This window comes from Vulpes lagopus, chromosome 4 (genome assembly GCF_018345385.1).
Source record: "Vulpes lagopus strain Blue_001 chromosome 4, ASM1834538v1, whole genome shotgun sequence".
NCBI classification, from domain to species: domain Eukaryota; kingdom Metazoa; phylum Chordata; class Mammalia; order Carnivora; family Canidae; genus Vulpes; species Vulpes lagopus.
The window spans coordinates 43479575-43500132 of record NC_054827.1 but is presented as its reverse complement, the minus strand read 5'-3'; the positions used below and the strand labels follow the sequence as shown (position 1 = coordinate 43500132).

The window sequence follows — 20558 nt, the reverse complement described above, 5'->3', positions numbered from 1 at the left end:
GCGGGTCTGGCCGCGAGCAGCGTCGCCCCGGCCGCCCGCGTCGCTCGCCGCACCCTCGGGCGCGGTGGCTCGGCCCTCTGCGCCCCTCCGTCCGGGCGCCGCCGCGGGAGGCCGAGCGCGTCGGCCGAGACCTTCCCGAAGCGGCTTTCCAGGGGGGGACTCGGCCCTTGTCAGACGCGAACCGCGGGGCAGAGCGTTCGCCGGGAGAGACCGCAGCGGGGCGCCGAGGGCCCCGACCCCCGGCGACCCCTGCAGGCCCCAGCCCGCGCCGGGCGAGGGCGAGACGGAGGGCGGGGGCGGGACGCAGGGCCCGCTCGGACAGCCCGGGCCTTCCGCGGCCCCCTGCCCCGCTCGGCACAAGCCCCCAGGTCCCGGCCGCCTCCCTTCGCGCTCACCTGCCTCCGCCCCCGGACCTCCGCCCCCCGCCGGGCCCCCACCCGCGTCCACCAGGCTCCCCGTGGGGACCCGAGCTGGCGATGCCGGGAGCGAGGCCGTCGCGTCAGGCCCGGGGCTTCTCAGGCTTTTCACCAAGGCGGCGGGTGCCCCCCCAAGACCCGGGGTTCCGTGAGGCCGGCCGGCCCTCCCGCCCCTGCAAGGCGGCTGCTCCGAGGGGAGGGCGAGGCCCCCGTGGCCCCCGTGGGGCTGCGTGGGTCCCCCCTGGGACGGCCTCCCCCTGCCTCCACCTGGTGGTCCCGCCGGAGGGCGGGTCGGTCCCACTCCAGAAGGGAGCCTGCCCCCACCCGGTGAGGCGCAGGGCTCTGTCCCTGCGGGTCCGGGTCCGGGTCCGGGAGACCCAGCAGGAGGTCAGAGAAGAGGCTGCAGGAGCAGCAGCCCCGAAGCCTCCAGCCTCCAGCCTCCGAACCTCCAGCCCCACCAGGCCCGCTGTTTCATAAATGGGAGCCACTTCGGGGGATTTTAAAAACCTTTTTGTCAGAGAAGGGCTTTTGAGAATTTCTATAAAACCACACAATATAAAAGCTTATTTTGGGGTGTTCATGAAGCACAAGCTAAAAACTGGTTTTAGGGACTCTGAGCTATTTTAACTCCTTGCAATCCCCTCCCATGCTAAATACATTCAGTACCATAGAAATCCAGTCTCTATCACAGAATAGGGATCCCTGGGTGGCTCAGCGGTTTAGCGCCTGCCTTCGTCCCAGGGCGTGATCCTGGAGTCCTGGGATCCAATCCCGCATCGGGGTCCCTGCATGGAGCCTGCTTGTCCCTCTGCCTGTGTCTCTGCCTCCCTCTCTCTGTGTCTCTGCCTCCCTCTCTGTGTGGGTCTCTCATGAATAAATAAATAAAATCTTTTAAAAAAAAATATATCACAGAATAAATTTAAAAGCTGCCTCAAAAAAAAAAAAAAAATCCCAAAAGACTAAATGGAACAAACAAAAATAGACTTGGAACAAGGCAACAGGCACCATGGATATTTTTTAATTGGGCCTTGGCAAACACCCCAAGGGAGACACCAAAGTTCCCGTCTTGATTCGGCTTCAGGGAACACACTGTGTTCTCCATCTGGAACGAGCTGCAAACCAGTCACCTGGGAAGGAAGAGAACCGAGCCTGGCACATCGCCGGCCGGGCAGACACATACACACAGGCACTCTTATAGATGTAAAATATTTTATTTGTAAATGGTGATCTTCTAAATCTGTGTCCACAAATTCCAAAACCCATAACACTCTGTATACTTCAAAAAATTCAATTTTTGCCAACATTAGATACTATTATACAGAACAGAAAACAAAAACCCGGTAGGACAAATACTGGTAGGATGTCAGAATATTGTACAAGAGAAGAAAAATATTCAAGAAACAAATTTCATACAGCTATTTATCAAGAGAAAAATATATACAATTGATTTATTCTGTAAGATAAAAATACATCATGCCATATACATTACAAGTTCAGAACTGCGTCACTGATATACCAACAGTTTACAGCCCACTTGAATTGTGCACACAAAAACTTCATTTATACTTAGCCTGTGAAGTGTCAGTACCAGAATTTTAAGTACAAAATAAAAAGCTAACCTGGTTCAAAATGCTGATTAAGTTTCTACAAGCAAACACAAAACAGTGTGTGTTTTTTTTATTAAAGAAATGTAAACAAACAGTTCATACAAACACATTTTAAAATTACATCTTCCAAAACCCTATTGTCGGGGTCCTGCAGCTGCAAGCGTGACCACATCGCTCTCATTTTTTTTTTTTTTTCCTTTTCAGATTTTTGTGTTAAATAGAAGGCTAGAATTAGGTTGGAGTCCTGCTACACGATCTGGTATGTTTACATGATTCTCTGTGGCTTGAAACAAAGTTCTAATCAAAACTACATCCGCTGAAGAAAAGTTCAGCCTCCATTTGGGTGTATTTTTAAGCAGTTATTCACAGTTATCACAAATTGTAAGCACAAAAAAACCTGACTGAAGAAGTAGGGATGCAACAATATAATATGAAAAAGTTAGTTTAAGTTACCAAAACAGCTATAAAAGTTGTAGTCTTAGCCTACACTCGGTTCTATCAGAAGGTGTATAAAACAATTAAGTACTAATAGACCGTAGTTTGCAAAAAACCCCAAATGCTCTAGGTTGAAATTTTGGTTATTACATAATTATAATGGCATATTTAATAACACAAAATTATATTGTGACATCCCTATGAACATTTTATAAGCACCCGAGCTGCTGCGGAGCCTGGTAGCATTTGGTCAATACTATTTTTTATACTGTATTTTTTTCTCAAAATATTTACATATTTGTACAAAGTAACAGGGTCTGTTAGTTCTGCAGGTAACAGCAGCAGCTTGGCTTTCTTCTAACTTTTATTTAAAAATAGCTTCATTCACTTATTCAATAATAAATACAAAAAGTTTCTCTTATTTTACAGAAATCAAAAACTACAATAAACTGACTCATGGAATCAAGTATTTAAATGTATTTTAGTGCAAGTTATTACCCCTTAGCTCTATCCCTAAGGAAGTCATTTCAGTACATTCCTTGTTCAGTGGTGTCTACTTTATTTTAAAAAATCTTTTAAGTCAGAGGGCCTGCCCCTTGTTCAGATAAGGCCGTGGCCAGCACTTCGGACGTCCCATCTCCCTTTCGCTGGTGATCTGTCTGTACATTCATAGGAAGACCCCGCCCCAGGGCCGGGCAGCCAGTGGCTCCTCACCCCGACGTGTCTCCTCAGTGAGACGCAAAAACACAACACAAAACAAAACCCACCCACAGAAAGAAGGAGGAAAGAAAGAAGAAGAAAACAAAAGTGCTGGGCTGCTCCGGTGTCCCGGCCGCCCTCCGGCCCGAAGTGCTGGGGCGACCCGGACTCCCAGGAGCTAGTTTTCAGAAAGTCATAAAACAGGAAACAAAAATCTCTTTCCGTCTGCAAAATTCAAATGGTGTGTAGAATCGCTTCTTCCCAGGGACAAGCCGCCCGCTGCGCCACAAGGAATGCATTCAGTTCATCCACTTCCGGCAGTTCACAGCTCCGCAGTGACACGGGATCTTGTGCTGGTCATCCTCAAAGTCGAACTTGTAATCGTAGCAGAGCTGCCGCGGCAAAGACACAGACTGAGAGGCCCGGAGGGATGGCGCTGCCTCTGTGCCTCAGCCTCAATGCCAGCCGCTGGCTGGCCCAGCCCTGACCCTGAATCCCAGACCCCTGGGGTCCCCAAGGGAGGGGAGGCCGGATGCCTCTGCCCCCTGGGGTACCGTGTGCCCTGGGGAGGGGCTGCCCCCACCTCCGGGCTTGTGGCTGGGGGCAGTACATCCGGGGTGGGCCAGTTGCCCTGCCAAATGACATCTCTCACTTCCAAGAGGTCTATGCAGGGTGAGCCAGTTACTCCTTCTGCCTCAGACCAGCCCTGCTGGGGTGGCCAGGGGGAGCCCGCCCAGCTGGCCCGACCCCAAGCCTAAGCCCCTGGCCCACAGCGAGGACTGCCGCTCTCCAGGGTCCTTCTGACCACATGTCCTATGCAGGCCCTGTCTGCAAAGACTTTTTACACTGGAAGGGAAGACACCACCATGTACCAGGTAGCTTCTCTCTATTACTTGCAGAGTTCTTCAAGGAGATTCTCGCCACTTCATAGAAATGAAGCAGAAGCTTGCAGAAGTTAAGAGATCTACTCAAGAGGACATGGGCAGGAAGGGGAAGGAGGACCAGGAGCTCAGAGGACCCCACCTGCCCAAGGCCCCTCCTGGTGTCTGGGACAATGCTGGTGCCACACAGGTTCTCTGATTTACTTGAGATATTTCAAAACGTACCATGGGCCTTAGGTAAATTCTTGATTTAAAAAAGGGAATTCCAAAAAGATGACCACAAAAATACAAGAAATCATCACATAGCTGTGTTCCGAAGGGGGGGGGGGGTCCCAACAGCATAAAGACACTCAGCCCCATCCCCACCCCTGCCCCTTGGGAGGGTCCTACACAGAGACCCACACTGCTCAGTGGCATCCAGAGCATCTCAAAATGTGTGCGAATTGCATTCGTGGGAGATAGATTTGGGAAACACAAGTATGTGGTCTAGACAGGTAATAACAGGTGAAAGGCAACCATGAGACCAAAGAAACAAATGTCAAGTTCAGCTTCCAGCATTTTCAAGGAGAGAAAAAATAGTAAAAGAGCCAAACTGTTTGAAAATCTGTTGAGAAAAATCTGTCACTTTGTATTGATCCTTTTTTTTTTTTTTTTTTTTTACCTTTTATTGATCCTAAGTGTGAATACAGGTGATCTGGACCCACATGCTGCCCCCAGACTCTCAGTGGTCACATGAGTCGTAATGTTCCCAGACATCACAGAGGCCACAATACCTTGACATTCCCCAGATATCCACTGGATGACAAGTAGACTCTAAGGAGAGGGATACTGCCAAACTGTGACCCCGGGGGTAAAGCAGGAGCCCTAAGACATGGGAAAACACTGCCACGTGGGTGAGGTGGGGACGTGGGGCTCACGGAGCACAGAACGAGGGAACCAGGGAGCCGGTACTGAATCTTGCAAGTCTGCCATGAAGAGGACGGAGCACTTGATGTCCAGGATGCCGTGAGGGCATGGCAACCTTGGACTCACCGCACAGAGAGTTTTCTAGCAGTAAAGACCCGGAGAATGCCTGGGCAAGATTACCTGGCAAGCAGCGACCTACAAGCAGGGATATGAGAGAGCAGACGTGATCCCAAGACTCTTACCTCTTCTCCTTTCTGGATCCTCCGGTTGGAGCTGATGATAATTTTGTGTCCTCTCTCAAAAGTCACCACTTCAGCCACACAGTTAGGTGCACACGAATGGTTGATATATCTGTAAGCCACCGTTTCAGAAAACAATTTATTATGAAACAGCTGGAAGAAGTTTTAAAAACCTTCAGTTCATACGGAAAACTCTTTCCTAATTACATTTCTACCTGACCGTTCGTAGAACAAGAATACACAATTTTAAATGAAAATTCTTTTCAAAGCTCATCTGCTCTGAATTTTCAATCCTGGAGGCTGTCATGAGTGCATGGACCCACTGGGCACAACTTCCTTGACCAGATTCCCTCCGTCTCACCTGGCAGGCCCTCCAGTGAGTGTCGCATCAATCACATGATCATTATCCATGCGGAACATGTACACGCCACGATTCTGAAAGAGAAAAGTCAGAAATTCCTCCACGTGCATGTTCAGAGCAGGAACACTTAGCTGGAAGTGAATGGAAACACAGCCCAATTGTGCTCACTGTGCATGTCACACAACCGTGGTCACGCGGTGTGAACAGAGAGCAGCACATTGGAAGGTTGCTCGTAAGGCTCACTAATCTACAGCTGTATCTATGCAAATAGTAACACTGACTAGATAGGGTGAGGCTGATAGAAAAAACAAGGAAAACACAAGAATATCTGGATGTCGCTTTTGTTCAAAACTGAATCTCGTAGACAGTCTGATCTGGCTCCCGTATGCAGCTCTTAGACGACATGGGGACTGAGGGGGACTGCCATTTACCTGAGACTCATACAGCTTCTCTTTTCTGTTTGCAACTTCGTTTCGAATGATAGTCCCGATGTACTCAATGACCATGGTGTGCTTTTCGATGTCTCTAGCAGCATACAGACCAAGCCCCTGCAGAAGAAATAAATTAAAAATGGCACGGGGTGGGGGTAGGGGTAAGTAGCTTGTGTATATGTTCCTCAAAAATCACTTCAATTTCTTTGACTACAAACCTGATTCCCCTTTATACAAAGGCCACAGCAAAAGCTATAGTGAAGATTTCACCTGAACTGTTTTTTTAATTAAATATAATATCTGAGGGCAGCCCCGGTGGCGTAGCAGTTTAGCGCCGCCTGCAGCCCAGGGCGTGACCCTGAAGACCCTGGATCGAGTCCTGTGTCAGGCTCTCTGCATGGAGCCTGCTCCTCCCTCTGCCTGTGTCTCTCTCTCTCTCTCTCTCTGTGTCTCTATGAATGAATAAATAAAATCTTAAAGGGAAAAAAAAATATAATATCTGAAACAATCTTGCCACTTAAAAGTAATGCCATTACTATCTTGCTTTTCTAAATTCTGAAGGTATATTTACAAAACAGTGCGCTACTGACTGGCTGCCACATTCCGCTGGGTTATCCTATCTTCCATGTAATTCATGCTGAGACCCCACCAACTAAACAGGCTTAATAGCTTCTGGTATTTACTTTAACCCATTACTATCTCTAAAAGGATGTAACAGGACAACAACTTAATATATCAGAAATAGGGCAAACCATAAGGGATTATTAATACTATAGACATGTTTCAGATTGAAGCCGGGGCAAAAGGAGAAGCAGGTTAAGTTATTCTGCTCTAATTACCAGAAAAGTTGGAAAGAAATGGAAGTTCTTCAGGAAGGCAACCTTCTCCCCTAAAGTTTTAAGGCCACAGAGAAAACACTGCACTGGCTAAAAACACTGCAGCAGGTCTCTCATTTGGCAGCTCCTACTGTATATGCTAGTGGTCTAATAAATCACACACTGTGTGTACCTTTACAAGTTTTTAGCCTTGCGGATTCTGGAAAAATAACATACTGAAAAAAAAATATGGTTGATTTCCATGAATATTTGATATTTTCTTGTCAAGGTGTGGATGTGTTTGCCTTCTCAACTCAAACTGCCTAGAAGACCACCACAGTAACCAAGCAGGGAAGAGCGTGTGCTAACTGGGGAGTCCCCTGGGGAACAGCCCCTGTCAAGTACCGCCGTGGGGCACATAGTACCAAGGGCTGATCTTAGAGACTCTGGTGTCAACTATTATCTTCTGGGGGAAAAAAGTTTTATGCAACTTATCTGTTCAATTCCAACATAACTGAGGTGAAAGAATCAGAACACAGGAAAAGGAGTATGTCTAGAGATCAATATAGTTTGGTATAAGTATAGACAAGAAGATCAATGAAGGAGAATAGAGAATCCAAGTAAATCCACGCATATGTGAAAATCTAATGTGTAATAGTTGTATAGTAGTATCACCATACTACTATATGGTGTCCTAATTCAGTGTAATATGGGAGAGTTATTAACTAAATGGTGCTTCAACTAGTTATTCACTGGAAAATAGTCTTCAACATTTAAAATTTCTGAAATACAGAAATCCAAGAAACTACATATACAATAACATCTACTGTTTGTTTGGTTTTTTTTAAGATTTTATTTATTTATTCATGAGACACAGAGAGAGAGGCAGAGATACAGGCAGAAGGAGAAGCAGGCACCATGTAGGGAACTGATGTGGGACTCGATCCCTGGACTCCAGGACCATGCCCTGAGCCAAAGGCAGACACTCAACCACTGAGCCACCCAGGCGTCCCTAAAATCTACTGTCTTAACCAAGACTAGAAGCTATAGAAAATTATGTATATTTGACTATATAAAAATTAAAACTTTTATAAGTAGCTTAATAACCAAAGGGTGTTTGGTAGGGGAGCACATCTATTAGCACAAGTTCTTATGATTTGGAATATGGACAAAGGATGAATAGGTGATTCATAGAAGAGCAAATCCAAATGGCACATATGAAAAGTCGTTCATTCATCAGCAGTTAAAAACTGCAGAGATGGAAGCAGTTATCAGTCTGGCAGAAACATAAAAGGGCAATAGCACTACAAATAGGAAAAGGAGAGAGACAATCTCCTAAATGCAGGAAGAAATGTGCAACTGTAGCCTTTTCAGAAAACTAACAAGGTCTGCTAAGATGAAAAGTACATACTTTTACACAGTAATTTCACATGTGGGAATAGTCTCCAAAGGAGTGAGTCTATCACAATACACAGGGATATTTGTACAAGATACTGATGCTATTTTGGGGGAAACGAAACAAAACAAATGTTCACCAGTTGTGGAACAGTTTAATTAATTACAGTTCATCAACATCACGGAACATCACAGAGCCATTAGGGAGAATCAAACAGAGCCACCTCAGTTGTCCTAGAGGATTCACTGAGGATTTGCAAGAAAAGGATGCTGCAGAAAAGCATATGGGAATGCCTCCGCTGATACATCAGTGCACAGATGTGTGTGCACCGTCAGGACAGTCACAGGGACCCCACTGAGCTCAGGGGTTAAGAAATCACTGAAATGGGGATGCCTGAGTGGCTCAGCGGTTAAGCGTCTGCCTTCAGGGCGTGATCCCAGAGTCCTGAGATCGAGTCCCACATCAGACTTCCTGCAGGGAGCCTGCTTCTCCCTCCTTCTGCCTGTGTCTCTGCTGCTCTCTATCTCTCATGAATAAATAAATAAAATCTTAAAAAAAAAAAAAAAAGAAATCACTGAAATGATAGTAAGGGAATAAAACCGATGTCAAGAAACAGGAATGGTAAAAGAGTGAATGAGCCATTTGGGAACATTTAAAATGGAAAAGTAACAGACGTAGCCCAGAAGAAAGACACACCAGAGCAGACCACTGGATTCCCCAGGAACTGAAGAGGTTCCATTCTTGATGCAACAGCAGAAAAGAAAAGAAAGATATTGTATTTGTAATTTAAAAATGTAGCATCAGACAAAAAGATCTAGAGCACAAAGGGCTCTTAGTTGATTTTTTTTTTTTTTAAGCACAAAAGAAAGATTAGCAGATGAAGTAGAAATCACAAAACAAGGACAAGGGAAGCAGACACAGAGGGGGAAAGGAGGGCTGTGGGTGGAGACAGAAGTTCCTTCCTGTCCTCCCACTAGTCATCTGGGGGCCCCACTGTGGGGGCCAGGCCAGAAGGCAGGTCCCAGGTGCTGCTACTGCTGGTATCGGGTCCACCCTGTGAGATCTCACAGGTCTGATATTTATCTATAGGTTCAAACAGAAAGAAACAGATAGGAAACTACAGAAGAATTAATACAGAAACATTCCTGAGACCAAAGGTCACAATGCTCCAGGTTGGAAAAGATCATCAAAGAAGGATGCAAGGGGGGGGGGGGGGGGGGAATGATTGAACCTAAGGCACATTTTTTGTAAAATATCCAAACATCACAAACAAGAAGATGATCCTACAATCTTCCCGGGAGGGAAAATTTTCCTACAAAGGAACGAGAATCCCCATGAGCAGAGGCGACGGAATGTAGATCAGACTTTCATTGTAAGGGATCACACTGGGTGTGAGTGGGGCTAGGTGGATGGAGCGCAGAGGTGCCATGGCAGAGAAAACAGGGAGGCAGAGCCCAACAGTGGACTTGAGAGCTCTTCTGAGGGGGAAAGGCAACAGAACTCGAGGATGCTCTAGATCTGGGCATCCTGAGGCCAAGGTACACAATTTGTGGATGGGGACCACTGGCAGGATGACTGGGCTTAGGGACCGAGAGATTTGGCAAAGCGAGCTTTATACTTCCATCCTGGGACATCCAAGGGGAGATGCTGAATAGGCCTGGGGTTCCTTAGGTCTGCAGCTCAGCAAGTCTGGATCACAGATGTAAAGTAAATGCTTAGCCTACAGATGGCTCTTTCTCTAAGGTATTCTACAATCTACATACCAGAAAATACAGTGCTTTCATGAAAAAAGGCTTCCAAAAGAACTCCTCACATTGGAATATCTTTTGAAACTATTTTCATTTGTATTTTTCAGAAGTATTTGAAACAGCTCTAGTGAACTCTCCACAAATCCAGTGTGTGCCAAATACAGTGGTACCTGCTTCCCATGAGCCCTCATCAAGATGCAAAGATGCAGATTCTGGAGGTAGTCCCATTTGAGGAAGAAAAGCATCCATGCTCCAAGAGCCATATTCGGTCACTAATCAGTGTTTGCAAACTAGCAAGAAATGACAGGATTTTTAAAATGCGATTCTAATCCTGCAGCTGAACAAAATCCTTCTTCACCTACCGGATGTCAGTACCTTCTGATGGCTAGACCCCATCCTGTTGCTCTCCTCTTCCCAAAGACAGACTATTTCCTCACCTGGATACGAGACCGGGCCAGATAGACATTGGATTTCCACTCGGTCTTCATCTTCCGGTACTGCGAGGACTTGGAGTGGACAAACTGCTTACTGTATGGTGCGTTCAGCTCCCCCGTGACCGTGCTCTGAAAGGACTTGGATGTGCTGGTGCTGTTCAGGGTGTGAGGCCTGCACACAATGGCATGTCAACAGGAAAAAATAAAAGGAAAACTGAAGATATCTCCGAATAATGCCCAAAGCCAACATGATTCAAATTCTTACTGACAGGAACATACATGGAAAGCCGCCTAGCAGAGCCACACGGCGAGTTCTCTAATGTGGTCGGCACGGACACAGCCAGAGACAGCAGGGTTTGTAAGCAGCAGACAAATCAAGCACAAAAACCACTAATACGCCTAGAAACCCTGGGCTGTACTATGTGAAGTTAAAACAAAATACCTTAACACAAACCTCTTGACATGGGCACTCATTTTAGGTTCAGAACGGGCACAGCCTGTGGGGTTAACGGCAAGAGGGAGTTCCATGAGAGGGTTGCGGCCATACCGAAAGGTGTAGTTCTCACACGCCTCAACCCCAGGGAGCTGCAAAGGAGTGAAACAGACAGAAGGTTAGTTCATGTGATGAGGACTGCGGACGACCTTAATGCTGGCCAAAGGATGGCCCACCTGGAACCTTTGTGGAAATAACTAGCCAATGTATTCCCTTGGCACAAAATGGTCTTTTAACTTATGTTAACATAATTGGCCTGCACTCAGATTTATTTCAATATTAATACAGAGATTTCACTTTCAAAGTGAAACTCTGTAAACGCTGACAAATGCTCCTTGAAGAAAAATATTAACCCACAGAACCACCACAGGCCAACCAACATACATTGCTGTGTGACCTTAAGATCTGATTATTCCAATCCAGTGTGTACGGACTTACAACTTAGTGCTTTCAATTTTTATATCTTTATTTGGAATTTAAAAATTAAATATAGTTAAAAATCATTGAATATGGTTTACTGTCTTGATTTTTCACTTCTTCAATTTGACTAAGATGCAGTTATCACATTATCACATTCAATGTCCCAAGAGTGTAGGTGGTAACTGAGATTTACTTGTACAGTAATTTCATGTTACGGGCCTTTCCTAGAATATACTTCTTGTGGACATACTTCACTATAGACTTAAAAGATCATTTAGGCAGGACTCTACCAAAAGAAGCAAGTAGACATATAACTCGTGGCTTTTGAGGTATCCTCTGCTTCTCCAAATAAATAAGTAAATAAAACAAAACCCACCAACTATTGATGATTTTTTCTTGTTCAAAATAATGCCTTAAAATCATACAATTTCCCAAAAGCATTGTGTATAGACCTATTGGTGAACTTGCTTATAATCTTAAAATACAGGTAAGGCCTGGTACTCCTCCTGCAATCCAACTGCTCTGTGGTGACCGTCCCCAGCAGGAACTGCTCTGTGGTGACCGTCCCCGGGGGGGGGGGGGGGGGGGCGGCAGGAAAGTGGGTGTCAGGGAGCAGGTACACCAGCATCCCCCCACCCATCCAGCACTGCTTGAAGGCCAAACAGCGTTTCTGTCTTTCTGTCTGCCTTGTCTTCACCCTTGAAGAGAAGCTGGAACTTGTGAGCCACTCACTAAGGGAATGTTATCATTTACTGTGGTGAATCAGAGGTGCCTTAAGAGACACGAAGAGAGCCGGGAGCCAATGCACAGGCAGAGTGCCTCCTCAGCATCCTGACTGTCACAGCCCATATTAAAACAGTCACACTGGGAACCACCAAATGCAATCAGAAAGGCAATCCCGACGCCACAGCTCGCTGAGGCACTCACTGACTCCGCGATCCGTGCCACTGCAGACACTGTTAGCCCAAACAGATCTTCTCCCTTTAGATAGGCCGGAAAAAGCTGGAGCATTTCAGACTGTTTCCTCACACATGCCACGGGCTCCAAAATTTTATCCCAAACGCCTAAATACGGCCGAAACAAACAAAAACAAAACAATTTAGAACAAACCTGCCCTCTGCTAAACAGAGGGGAAAACAGGAAGCAGGATTAAATAAGAGCAAAATAAAAACTGACCAACCACTTGGAGACTTACCAGTTTCCAAGGAAAGCCTTGGAGGTGGGTATCTAACAAGCCCGGTATTACCTACTTATCAAATGGCAGTTTATTTTGAGGAGAAAAATGTGTTATGTTAAGGAAATTAAACAGTGAAAGTGGAAAAGAAAGTTTAATGTAACAAATTCACACAAGAACTTAATTCATTTTCGTACTAGGCATATAACTTTACATTTTTGACTGATTTAGTCCAATTAGCAGTACCTAAAAGTAAGTTTCTCTCCTCTTGGATTTACATTAAAATATTAAATTGATATTTCATTAGAATTATCTTCAGGGCATTTTCACACACATTTTTTTTTTTAAAAAAACTGCCAGACTTTAAAAAAAAAAAGCAATTCCCCTGTACTTTCTGCATCAATAAAATGACAGCTTATCATCAGAATTAAATGTCCAATTTCTAGCTCCAAATCTGTTTAATACCTGGAAATCCTCATAAAAGACAATGTACAGAATCTGCTTTACATATGGTCCCTGCCTTCTGACATTAGGAGGGTACCCAATGCAAACAGCAGGCAATGTTCATCTACAAATCACTGTTTGATGTATGCACACATACTCTGATTTAGAGGGAGTCTAGCAGGTGCTGAGAAGATGACAGGCAAAGAGCAGGTATAGTAACACACAGAAGCTATGAGTTGTGTCTGTAAATGAAAAATCTGTATCTGTTTTCATACAATATGAAACAAACAAGAGAAAACAAGGAAATACGGATATAAAACATTTGGTAACGTGCTGTGCAGGGCACACACATGTAGATCTTACCTTTAGGAGAGGAATCACTTAAGACAAGATCTTCATGGCCTTGCTCTACAATTCTGATCACGAACACTGGGCGCCCATCTTTCTCCTCAATGGAGCACAGGTAGCGGCAGCGCCTGTTGGCGTAGCGGGTGCTCCAGTACAAGCGGCTGGCTTCATAACCAACAGGAAAGAGTGCTTTAGGGGAATGGAACGCTTGCATCTGCTGTGGCAGCAGCTGACCAATCGTATGGAAGATGAGGCTTCCAACACGGAAGGTGTGGTCACGCTCCCCACGCTGCACGATGCTGGCGATTTGTCGCACCTCATCACGTTGAACATAGACCCGCCTGAAGACTGCAAAGTAACTTAATTCCTGCTCATGAATCCCCTTTGGTTTGTGCATGGGACAAAGCATAGTTTTATCCTTAAAAAACATGCATTGTGCTTTAATGGCGCAAGTAAAGTGATAGATGTTGGTACACCGAAATCGGTGACATCCGCTGGTGGCACCCATTTTATGGCAGAAGACACATTTCATCTGCAGACCCCTCCTTAGCGCCAGCTCCACGTTTATCAGGGCCCCAGCTTGGGTCTCATAGACCTCCGTGGACCACAGCGCACAATTCAAGTGGACCCACAGGTCTAAGTCAAGGTTGAGCAGTCTCGCTGGCCCATCTGTCAATCCATCACCTTCCTCGTGACAAAAGCAACACTTCCGGTAGTCTTTAGGCACGGGGTCAGGTTTAAGGGAAGTGCCCAACTTCTTCAGAAACTCATCTATTTCATCCTCACACGGGGGTTTGAAGCTCCCCTTGGGGATTACGATGTGAATGCTCCACTTTTTCCACTTCATCCCTCTCCACTTTTTATTGATCGGCCTACAATCTTCAAACCCGCCGTGGACAGTCCTGAGCCGAGGCTTTAACTTGACTGTTACCTTGAGCTCGTCTGGCTTTGCCTCTACTTTGGCTGCTTCAAACGCCGGAGGGAATGTGATGGGGGGTGATGCCGGGGGAGACACTTCCTCTTGAAGCTGCGGGAGGCAGTGAACATCAAGAGTGGAGATGTTGTTGCTGTACTGGTGAAAGGCTTTGGAAGGCATCTCTTTCACCGGAGACTGCATCATCGGAGGGGCGGATTCCTGCACAGGAAAAGGGAAGAGAAGTAGGAAGAGCAGCTCTTCTCAGGGCAGGAAGCCAAGGAGAAGGGTGTCACAGGCCTGTGCCGGGGTGGGGGTGGGGGTGGGGGTGAGGGGGGGTCTCCGGGGGAGCGTGAGGGGTCATGTGCAGAAGCAGATGCCAAATGCTAAGATGCTGGCGAACATCCATGGGCTAATGGGGGCAGGGCAGTGTCAGGAATCCCTCCCCAGGCCTTCTCAACAAGGCTGTATCTCTAGAGAGAATTCTGCTCCTGAACTTTCTTGGACACTCCTCTCTAGCCATAATAAAGCCAGGAAAAAAATCAATGCTGAAGAGAGGTGCTAGCTAATTTCTACAATGGGATGATATTTTCTGTTAAACCAACTAAGAAATTCGGAACATAATCTTCTCTGAGCTTATCCCCACTCTCTGAAATTTACATCTATTAATCTTAGGCTGAATTGATTGGCATAAATGTGAAAGAAGGGGCAGTACAGTAGTCCCCTACCAGCATACATCTTACGTAACTCTTCCCTGAAGCTGGCCAGCTCTGATCCAGCTGCCAGAAGAAGTAAGCTCAGAGAGAACCCCAGGACTTTCTGGGTACCACGGGCTTTGCTGTTCTCACATACCCCCTCCACCTGGGTATCTGAGGAGACACACTTCATATAAATCTAGGAACTGCAGTACAAATTTAAAAATTACCCACTAAAAAAGCAATTCCTTCTCTTACAAAGGTTGGCATATTTTTTTAAAAATATTATTTATTTATTCATGAGAGAGAGAAGGAGGGAGGGAGGGAGGCAGAGAGAGGCAGAGACACAAGCAGAGGGAGAAGCAGGCTCCATGTAGGGAGACTGATGCGGGACTGGATCCCAGGACTCCAGGATCACGCCCTAGGCTGAAGGCAGGCTCTAAACTGCTGAGCCACCCACGTGTACATGTCCCAAGGTTGACATATTTTAACTTATTTTTATTAACAATTTATTTATTTTGAGAGAGAGGGAATGAGTTGGGGGCGGGGACTGGGGAGGGTGGGCAGAGGGACAAGCAGACTCCCTGCTGAGCAGAGAGCCTGACACAGGATTCGATCCCAGGACCCCGGGATCATGACCTAAGCCAAGGGCAGAAGCTTAACCAACTGAGCCACTGATGCGCCTCAACATACTTTAAAGTCTAAACCTATCTGGCACATAATTTGATTTCATTATAATGGAAACTACTGCATATTATAAAAATAAGTCTCCAGAACATTCTCCCAGCAGACAGCAGAGCAGTGATCTGCCAGGAAGAATGACTGGCAACATCACTGCATGAGGCGGCTTCCTTTGATACGAATGGTTAAAAATGTCTATCTGCATCAACCACCACAATACACTTAAATCACACAGAATCAGGTACAGTAGACCATTTCCACCAAGGCAATGAGCAAAATGCTTTCACTCCGAAATACAGAAGTAGACTTAAAATGTGTGAAAAGCTTTTCCCATCAGGATAAGATCAATAGAAGTTTTAAGTCTTGTTGTAATTAAGAGATTAGTAATCACTTAAGTAAAATTAAAGATGTTATTAGTATTAGTATTTTATTCAATTCTGAAATGTTAAGATATAATTCAAGCCTACTCCCCTCTTGTCAGATGAGCTGATTATTTATTTATTTTTAAAAGATTTTATTTATTTATCCATGAGAGACACAGAGAAAGAGAGGCAGAGGGAGAAGCAGGCTCCACGCAGGGAGCCTGATGTGGGACTTGATCCCGGGACTCCAGGATCTGCCCTGAGCTGAAGGCAGATGCTTAACCGCTGAGCCACCCAGGCATCCCAAATGAGCTGAATTTATCTGAAATAGCAGCACGGGCTGTCCTTCCCCAGCCCACAGAGCCTCTGCTGAGACTTCCTGCACACAGAGTGATTGATATGCGCCTGTTCTATCCATTAATGTAACCCCAAATCACGGAAGTCACTCATTATACACTGTTTACTAATTGTGACTATCCTAAGTTTACCTTGCTTTCTGAGTTTTTTGCTTGTGTGGTTGATGCATAAAGAACGAAGCAGTTATTACTACAAAAGACGATGTCCTTCTCCATTCTATTAGAGCTTTCTCGGGAATCCTGAAAAGCAAAGAGAAATGTATGGGGTTCTCAACAAGTCAAAATTTCATAAAAACAAGATGTATCCACTGTTGGCTTTTATGCTATGTTAAAAGTGAAAGTAGCTCTCTACCTCAAAAGTAAAAAAGTAACTACATGCCAATATTTAGCATATAATTTAGCCAAAGAGAAAATAAATTTATAAAAATAAACTTTATTATCCATATTTCACTCTACTTAAACATATGTGGTTCTCATAATATCCAATTTACCAATCTGTTGTTGCTGTTTGGTTTATTTTTATTTTTTATTTTTTTTAAATTTATTTATTTATTTATGATAGTCACAGAGAGAGAAAGAGAGACAGAGACATAGGCAGAGGGAGAAGCAGGCTCCATGCACCGGGAGCCCAACGTGGGATTCGATCCCGGGTCTCCAGGATCGCGCCCTGGGCCAAAGGCAGGTGCCAAACCGCTGCGCCACCCAGGGATCCCCCTGCTGTTTGGTTTAAAGCTAAACATATCAAATATATGCTGAGGCTACTTCCTGGAACATGTGTCCCATGGAGCCACCATAAATGGATTCTTGCGATACAGGAGAAAAGCACTTTATAGGACGTTTTCAGCGGAGGTAGATGGTGGGTTGGAGAAGGAATACCAAAGTACCTTGCTCACAAAGGCCAGATCTCTGAAAGATTTCCTCACACCACTTCCCAGAATAACCACTTTGCAGTGACAGCACCACTGTGGTCTGAGTGCCGTGCTTTCTGCAATACCATGACTAGGATCCTTATATCCAGAAAAACCTAAATGCAGAAGACTTTCATTAGTGATTAAAGTTAATTGATAACACAATGTAGTACAAGGTATAAAACTGCACTAAATCAACTTATAACACAGCTCATTTAACTTACCTTATATTAATTATTCTTTATTAATAAAAATATTTTCTTCTAAGCAGTGGTTACATGCATGGCACTGGAGCATAAATAGAGAGACACATCTACTCTCAAGCAGCTGGGGAAATGATGCTCGTATGTGAGGAGCATGAGAGAAAACTGATCCACCACGATAGATTAAAATATTCCCCATAAGTACAAAGCAAGTGGGGTGGGGAATACTACATTTGTTTGAGAGTTAAGACGATACAAGATGTTTTATGAAAGACGAAGAGGTACATGTACAAGAGTCTTAAATACGTGTGATTTGGAAAGTCACAGATGGCTGAGGAGAGCTCTAGGGCCAAAATAAAAATGTGGTCAGAAAGTCTGAGCACATCATTCATGAGAGGCGTGGAAGCAGAAAGGAAAACGGAAAAATCAGTAAGGCAGAAGCAGCTGGAGGCCGAAACCCAGCACAGGCAGCTCTTGGTAAGAATTCAGATGAGAAGTGAGAAGCGGCCAGGTCCTGAGAGGCGGGCAAGGGCCAAAACAAGATTCTGAGGGGATGAGGCGCAGAGGCAGAGGTGAGGATGAGACGGCTCTGCCCTTGGGGACTAGGGCACCAGCATGCCCCTGGGAAGCACAGGCCCAACAAGATGGAAGTGAGGGTGCAAGGTCCAAAAGGAAGAGGGAACAGAAACACAGGCACCAGCCCCGTGTGCACCTGGAAGAGAGGCGGTTGGTGTGGCCGGCCCTCACACAGATGCCAAAGCTGTGGGAAGGTCAGCAGCCCAGTACTCCCCGGGTGACATCCCAACCCACTAATGGCAAATCATACCACAGATGACAGAGAAGGATAAATTACCCAGGACTACACACCAACCTGCTACCTGTTACTTATTCAAAACTAAGTAGGATTTTAAAGAGAATAAGCTTAACTTGTGAATGGAGAATGAATGTGAGGTTAACAAAAAGTAAACTAGCTCACCATTGCTTGTTGGAGGGAATGGCCCATCAGGCTGCTTCAGCCGGTAAGAGCTTGCTAATCTGGGAGGGTTTGCAGGTCCTGGCGGAGGCCCACGAAGAAATAAATGCTGTCGACACTCCAAACCTGGGTTTACTCTGTGGCTACTGACCAAACCCATGGATGGAACATCTGGAGCATTACTAACCTCATAGCTATTAGGGATTCGGACGTGAAGAAGGTCGGAAAATGCAGCCACCACACTGCTAATGTTCTAGAACAAAAGTGTAAACACTGTGTTACCCTGCCTAAGGCAACAGTGAGCCACAGAAGCAAACTTTGCTCTTCAGGTCACTGCTATCTGCAGGACACATACAATGCAAACAAATCCAACAAGTTTCATTTGGACTTAAGAGTCTCAGGAAAAAAAAATTTTTTTAATGGACCAGTACTCCTATCAAGCTTTCCTAAACAGAAATCCTCATACAGGGATCCAATTCATGTTAAGTATTTGTGCAACTGTTAGCTATCTGACTATCTGACGGGTGAAAAGGACACAGCCACAAGGAGGGCACTAAGCCTCATCAGGTTTCATAGTTGGCCAGAAACTCCCTCCAAGTGGACTCTGTCCAGGTCTGGGCAGACGTCTGCGACAGCCCACAAGAACATTCACTGTCCTACCAACTGCTAAGTTATGTGGATGACCAAAACGTCCTATCACTATACCAACAGTAAGGTTGCCAATATCCTCACAGAATTGAGAGAGAAAAAAATTCTCAATTTACTAGTGTTTGATATAAGCAGCTGCTACCTCAACACTTACACTGCTTCTGTAAAACTTTTACTGTCAACAAAGTTCTTTCTTGCTGCTTCATTTTCTATGTGCAGTTATTGAAAAGTTTCTCTCCACATCCTTTAATAAAAACACGAGAACACAAACTTTATTCTGTCCCAGCTTCAGCTGAGACCAATGTGATGCTTATTCAGAGTGCTCAGAAGCAACCCAGACATCTGAATGACTGCTAATCCTACCTCTCACCGGGAGTTTCTGTCCGCCATTACCCTGCTGTGCACATCTTGCTGTAAGCCACCTAACACACCTTTAAGAACGGGGGACACAGTTTATAATGTTAAAAAGTATTTTGTATTTACCTCAGCAGCTGTAGGATGCAGAGTAATTGCCACAGATATAAGACCTGATCTGGGACCATTTGGGGATGAACCAAAAGGTGGTGTGAAAAATAAAGTGCCTGGCTCAGTTTTGATGTCATTCCTTCTAGATTCCAAACCTTAAATGGGGGGGGGGGGGGGGGGGGGGAGAAGGAAAGATGGACTGAGTGTTAATGGCTTCTCAAAATCAATATACAAACATTAGTAAACTGGCACACTGTAAAAAGAAAGAATGTGGCTGAGTACTTTCCCTACCTTTCCCAGCACTGCTAGGAAGAATAGGAATAATAGGGGATGGCACAGGCTCTGGAGGCTCCTCTTTGACCAACGACAAATCTGGGTACCTGCTGACTTCCATCCCGACCACGCTCTCAGGAGAGGAGGAGGGAACAAAGCTGTCAGGAGTATCCCGGTCACCACCATGATCCTGTATCCTGAGGGAAGAACAAACAGAACACATCAACAGGTGCAGATCCATGCCTGGGGGCTTCCTTCACCCACCGCGCTCTCTCTGTGGAGCATGACTACAAGGTTCCCTTGGACAATGGCAATAATGTAAGAAGTCAAAGAGCAGGTTCAGGGCCAAAGAATAAATCTCTCAGAAAAAGACCTAAGAAACACATTTCAACTATTAAGCAATTTGAACAATAGGTTTCCTCCTGACTAAACTTCAGCATCAAAGTTTTAAGACCGGCCAAAGAAAGATGATGATCAGATTATAACACAGAAGAGAAAGGATGAATACTCAGACCTCTGCCAAGTGCCAGATCCCTGAGACTATGGGAACAGCGTGCAGCCAGAAAGGGAAGAAGCCAAGTCACACACCCGCATAGTGGCAACGCAAGGGAACACTTGGTCAGTAGGGCTTCATAGGCCTTTATTTTTCTTAACTGATTAAATATGGTGAAAAGAAGAGGAGAATGGTCTAACCCAAGAAGCCAGAGGTTAACGAGGGTGACTGAGGTCAGAGGGCAAGTGTGGTCTCAAGCTGATGCTGCAGGATATTCCCAAACCTGGGGTCTCTTACTTCCCCCACCCCTGAGGAGACACTGTTATGAAAGAGAATTTGAG

General features: G+C 45.5%; 1 protein-coding gene across 14 annotated transcripts in view; it reads right to left on the bottom strand.

Annotated features, from left to right (window-relative positions):
* Nucleotides 1-1611: 1611 nt before the first annotated feature.
* The window catches only part of KMT2C (lysine methyltransferase 2C), a 284116-nt gene continuing 265169 nt past the window's right edge, over nt 1612-20558 (bottom strand). For 13 of the 14 annotated variants that reach the window (XM_041752737.1, XM_041752742.1, XM_041752746.1 and 10 more), the window contains 13 exons: nt 19743-19921; nt 19470-19606; nt 18342-18591; nt 17139-17278; nt 16387-16494; nt 13263-14382; nt 12209-12345; nt 10811-10953; nt 10372-10540; nt 5976-6092; nt 5545-5618; nt 5187-5295; nt 1612-3549 (listed from right to left, as the gene is read on the bottom strand). In XM_041752737.1, coding sequence (XP_041608671.1) covers nt 3457-3549; nt 5187-5295; nt 5545-5618; nt 5976-6092; nt 10372-10540; nt 10811-10953; nt 12209-12345; nt 13263-14382; nt 16387-16494; nt 17139-17278; nt 18342-18591; nt 19470-19606; nt 19743-19921 — 2776 coding nt within the window. In that variant the 3' untranslated portion in view covers nt 1612-3456. The remainder of the gene's footprint in view (nt 3550-5186; nt 5296-5544; nt 5619-5975; nt 6093-10371; nt 10541-10810; nt 10954-12208; nt 12346-13262; nt 14383-16386; nt 16495-17138; nt 17279-18341; nt 18592-19469; nt 19607-19742; nt 19922-20558) is intronic. The other variant, XM_041752743.1, reaches the window with a different exon arrangement.